At 36.9% G+C, this 4,424-nt stretch overlaps 2 protein-coding genes across 2 annotated transcripts; both read left to right on the top strand.

Annotated features, from left to right (window-relative positions):
* Positions 1-2,438, top strand: LOC17883571 (DAR GTPase 3, chloroplastic). The gene is made up of 9 exons (XM_006287912.2): positions 1-186; positions 274-420; positions 512-628; positions 1,013-1,156; positions 1,247-1,333; positions 1,415-1,530; positions 1,637-1,818; positions 1,914-1,971; positions 2,071-2,438. The coding sequence occupies exons 1-9, from the start codon at positions 46-48 to the stop codon at positions 2,192-2,194; spliced, it is 1,116 nt and encodes a 371-aa protein (XP_006287974.1). The 5' UTR covers positions 1-45; the 3' UTR covers positions 2,195-2,438.
* Positions 2,439-2,828: 390 nt separating this feature from the next.
* Positions 2,829-4,424, top strand: LOC17881276 (myosin-3). Its single transcript, XM_006288060.2, has 5 exons — positions 2,829-2,937; positions 3,019-3,303; positions 3,402-3,641; positions 3,726-3,890; positions 3,977-4,424. Exons 1-5 carry the CDS (start codon positions 2,890-2,892, stop codon positions 4,262-4,264), a joined length of 1,026 nt encoding a protein of 341 aa, XP_006288122.1. The 5' UTR covers positions 2,829-2,889; the 3' UTR covers positions 4,265-4,424.

Genomic DNA, 4,424 nt, shown 5'->3' with positions numbered 1-4,424 from the left:
GGTTTTTGTTTTGTAATTTAACTTCATTTTGTTTTGGTACCGGAGATGTTTGCACAGTTAGCGCCATCGCCGTCTCCCTCTCCGGCGAACCTAAGCCGCTTCGGCCAAGGTCGAAGTTTCCGGAAATGTACTTACGCCGTCTCCGCTTCTCTTCCCACTGCGAATTCTTCTCGTCCATCAATTCAGGTAAACATGATCCATTCAATTGTTACTTCGTGCTCTTCTTTGTTATCTGAACTGAAATTGAGAAAATTGGAAACTTGGTTTAACAAGATTGCTGGAGGAAAAGATTTGAATTTGGATGTCACACGAAAGGATGATTCAGTTGGGTTCAAATTAGAGGCAAATGAAGATGAAATCGATTGGATGAATCTAGAATCTGATATTCGTCTGTGGACTAGAGCATTACGTCCTGTTCAGGTATATCAATTACGAGATTTTATCGATTTTGTTTTGTTTTTCCGGATTATGAGTTTGTTGTTTACTGTGTTTGTGGCTCTTGATTTAACAGTGGTATCCAGGACACATAATGAAAACTGAAAAGGAACTCAGGGAACAGCTTAAGCTTATGGATGTTGTGATTGAAGTCCGAGATGCTAGGATTCCTTTATCAACTACTCATCCAAAGGTTAGTGGTCTCTGATCCAATTTTTAGAATTTAGAGTAAGATTGTTTTGCTTATAATATTGCTTCTTGTGGTGGGAAAGTTAGAACATGTAAACTGAAATTGGTTAGTGGGTAAGCGTTGATTAGGTTAGCTTTTCAGTTGTTGAGAAACGAATACTTGAGTCTGGTTTTTAGAAGGGAAGTACAAAATTTTGTGTCTCTCGGGTACGAGAAGTTTTCACTGGAATAGTTTCTATTTATATTGGCTTTGGGGTACACTCAATCCCTCCAACTTTGTTGTGTATAAGCGAGTTTAGTTAAGTCTACGACAAAACATTTGCGTGAGTTAATAATTTGTGTGCCTACTTTTGAGTACTTTTGAGGTTATCTATGTGGTATTTTGTAGATGGACGCATGGCTTGGGAATAGGAAACGGATATTAGTATTAAATAGAGAAGATATGATATCGAACGATGATCGAAATGATTGGGCGAGATACTTTGCAAAGCAAGGAATAAAGGTCATTTTCACAAATGGCAAACTTGGGATGGTACGGTTTCTATAAGTTTGATCTTTGCTTTGGGATTAATCTTCTATACTTGGCACTGTTGGTTACATAATCTCTGAGTGATGGTTACAGGGAGCTATGAAGCTAGGTCGGTTAGCAAAGAGTTTAGCAGGTGATGTAAATGGGAAACGGCGAGAAAAAGGACTTCTCCCTAGATCAGTGAGTAAAGTGTATCATGATCTATTTTTCTCTGATGCAACAATTATGATTTCAATTTAAAGTCTATATCCAATGATGCAGGTTAGAGCTGGGATAATTGGATACCCTAATGTTGGAAAATCATCTTTGATCAATCGTCTATTGAAGCGCAAAATTTGCGCAGCAGCTCCAAGACCAGGTGTAACTAGAGAAATGAAGTAATAATTTCTTTTAAAAGCTTGTGAGACTCAGTTTTCCAAACACATTCAAGAACCTTATATTAACCTCTATCACTGGTCATTTTTCTTACGTTACTGTAAACAGATGGGTCAAGCTTGGGAAAGATCTTGATCTGTTAGATTCACCTGGAATGCTTCCTATGCGTATCGATGATCAAGCAGCTGCTATAAAGCTTGCAATTTGTGATGACATTGGAGAGAAAGCTTATGACTTCACTGATGTTGCTGGAATCCTTGTGCAGATGTTAGCACGGATTCCAGAAGTAGGTCAGTTCCTTAAAATCACCAATTCTTTCGAGATACTCTTCTCTGATTTTCTAGCTTCGAAAATGAAACTCAGCATTCTCGTCTTAAACAAATAGGCGCAAAGGCTCTTTACAACCGATACAAGATCCAGCTAGTAGGCGGCTGCGGTAAAAAGTAATGAAATTTCTTTTGCAACCGATACAGAGATCTCATTTCTTTTGGCAAACCATTGTAGATTCTTATTGAATCTCTTGCTCTCTCTCCCTTTTGCAGATTTGTGAAGACGCTTGGTCTAAACTTGTTTGGTGGAGATAGTCATCAGGCTGCATTCAGAATACTGACGGATTTTCGCAAAGGAAAATTCGGGTATTATTCGTTGGAGAGACCTCCACTCTGATAAACTTAGTAAGAGACTAAGAGCTATGCTCAAAATCAGAAAACATAAACGTGTCCATTAATATATGTATGCATATTTTGTATTTCGTTGGGTGCGTAGAAGACAGGTTAAATCCTAGATATAGAGAAACTGGAATCAATCCACGACAACATCAGTGTCAGTCTCGCTAACCATTGTGCTATTACGCCCAAATGTATGAATATATTTTGTTCATGTAAAATATGAGTTAAGTGTTTGTCTGTATCTTCAAAAAGCTTATAACTATATTATATCAAGGTGTTAAAATGTGTTGAAACTTGTAAGGGAGCAAACGGAATTTTTTATTTGCAGATTAGTGATATTAAACCCGTAATTAATAATGTCTTGACATCTCTAAGAAATTTATTTATTTATTTATTTTTATAACTTTTTTATAGAAACGACCGTTGGATAAGAGATATTTTTTGGGATGGAGCGAAGAAGTCGTCGACCAAAGTCCCAAACACTTGACATCTAGATCTACACTTTTGTCTCTTTCCATTATTAATTGATCAAAAATAAATAGACAAAACAAAGTGTTAGAAAAAATTAGAACGTTGGGCCGACTTTCACAGATTCTATTTAAAAATCCTCTTCTTTCCACAATCTCTCATCTTTAATAAACTAGCCGTTACATCATCTTCCCTCTCTTTCTCTCTCTTTTGCTCCTCCCATCAATGGCTGCTTCTGTTGAAACTCTATCATCACCTAATCATACTAACCAGGTAACTTCTTCTTCTACTCCGATCAAGATAAAATCATGGGTTTGATTCAAAATTGAAAATTTCGTTGAAACTGTTTAACAGGAAGGAACAAGCTTGAACATGGTTTCTGCAACTTCTTTTGGTTCTTCTCCACCGGTTAGCCCATCTTCAGACAAGCGTTTATGGAGCAATCTTCGTAACAGGATTGATGTTCTCCTCGAAGAAAAGAGCAAAGATCACAAACCCATTGCCAATAATACGATTATTACTGGAGAATCAGAGAGATCAAAGAGATTTAAGAATGATTCGATGCTTTTGCTTAAAGGGTTTGATTCTGTTTCTCATACTCTGTCTCTGCTTTCTAGCAATCTCGACAATGCCCTTCAGGTAAAAAAATATAATATCCATTTTAATCTGATTAGAAATTAGGGTTTTGTTCATCCTTCATGGTCAATGATATAATGTATTGTATTCTGTAAAATCAGGGAGTTAGAGAATTAGCTAAACCGCCTACGTTATCTGAGATACTCCACTCGAATCTTAAAGCTGATCAGATACAACGACAACAAAAAGAACAAGTAGAAGAAGAAGAAGAAGAAGAAAAAGAAGAAGAGAGTAAAGGGACGAAGAGGAAACACGAATCTGATGTTGAACAAACAGAAGATTCGTCGAATGAAGATGAGAAGAGACCAAAAGATAGGAAAATCATGAAGAAGGCTAAGAACGTATGTCTTTAAGTCTTTTAGTGTTTGTTTTTTCTTCTTTTACGTTTAAAGTTTTCATAAAGATTCAATCTTTATTCCTTGCAGATTGCGATATCCATGGCAGCCAAAGCGAACTCGCTTGCAAGAGAGCTTAAATCTATAAAATCTGACCTCAGTTTCATCCAAGAACGTTGTGGATTGCTAGAAGAAGAGAACAAGAGACTCAGAGATGGGTTTGTGAAGGGTGCTAGACCTGAAGAAGATGATTTGGTATGTACACTATCCAAAAAAATGGTTCTGTTTTTGCTCTGTTATGCTCTGCTCTCTGTCTTATGATTTTGATTCTATGAAAACAGGTGAGGCTACAGTTGGAGGTGTTGCTTACAGAGAAAGCTAGATTAGCGAATGAAAACGCGAATCTGATTAGAGAAAACCAGTGTCTCCACCAGATGGTTGAGTACCATCAGATCACATCTCAAGAGCTATCTCCTTCGTATGAACAAGTCGTTCAAGGTTTATGCTTAGATTTCTCATCCCCTGTTCCTCGATTCGATGATGAAGTAGAAGAGGATGAATCAAGATCTCATGATGTCTCAAAAGCTCTCAACGAAAGCTTTGAGAAAACAGAAGAAGAACAACATTGATCAAGACACTTTTTAGATTTTTTTCTCCCTGTTTAGTAAAAACCCTATTCTTAAAATATTTGATTTACATCTGTGTTTCCTTTTGAGTAGTTTCTTGTTTGCTAAGATATAAAGCTGTAAACATCCCCACTGTTTGTTGTAATAATAATCTCGTCACGTA

Source organism: Capsella rubella, unplaced genomic scaffold (genome assembly GCF_000375325.1).
Source record: "Capsella rubella cultivar Monte Gargano unplaced genomic scaffold, Caprub1_0 scaffold_6, whole genome shotgun sequence".
NCBI lineage: Eukaryota > Viridiplantae > Streptophyta > Magnoliopsida > Brassicales > Brassicaceae > Capsella > Capsella rubella.
This window is presented reverse-complemented; position numbering and strand designations above follow the sequence as displayed.

Coding starts and splice junctions, on each gene's coding strand:
- LOC17883571 (XM_006287912.2), top strand. CDS start 46: ATGTTTGCACAGTTAGCGCCATCGCCGTCTCCCTCTCCGGCGAACCTA. Junction 1,334..1,414: donor AAGGACTTCTCCCTAGATCA/GTGAGTAAAGTG, acceptor CCAATGATGCAG/GTTAGAGCTGGGATAATTGG. Junction 1,972..2,070: donor GTAGGCGGCTGCGGTAAAAA/GTAATGAAATTT, acceptor TCCCTTTTGCAG/ATTTGTGAAGACGCTTGGTC.
- LOC17881276 (XM_006288060.2), top strand. CDS start 2,890: ATGGCTGCTTCTGTTGAAACTCTATCATCACCTAATCATACTAACCAG. Junction 2,938..3,018: donor CACCTAATCATACTAACCAG/GTAACTTCTTCT, acceptor ACTGTTTAACAG/GAAGGAACAAGCTTGAACAT. Junction 3,642..3,725: donor TCATGAAGAAGGCTAAGAAC/GTATGTCTTTAA, acceptor TATTCCTTGCAG/ATTGCGATATCCATGGCAGC.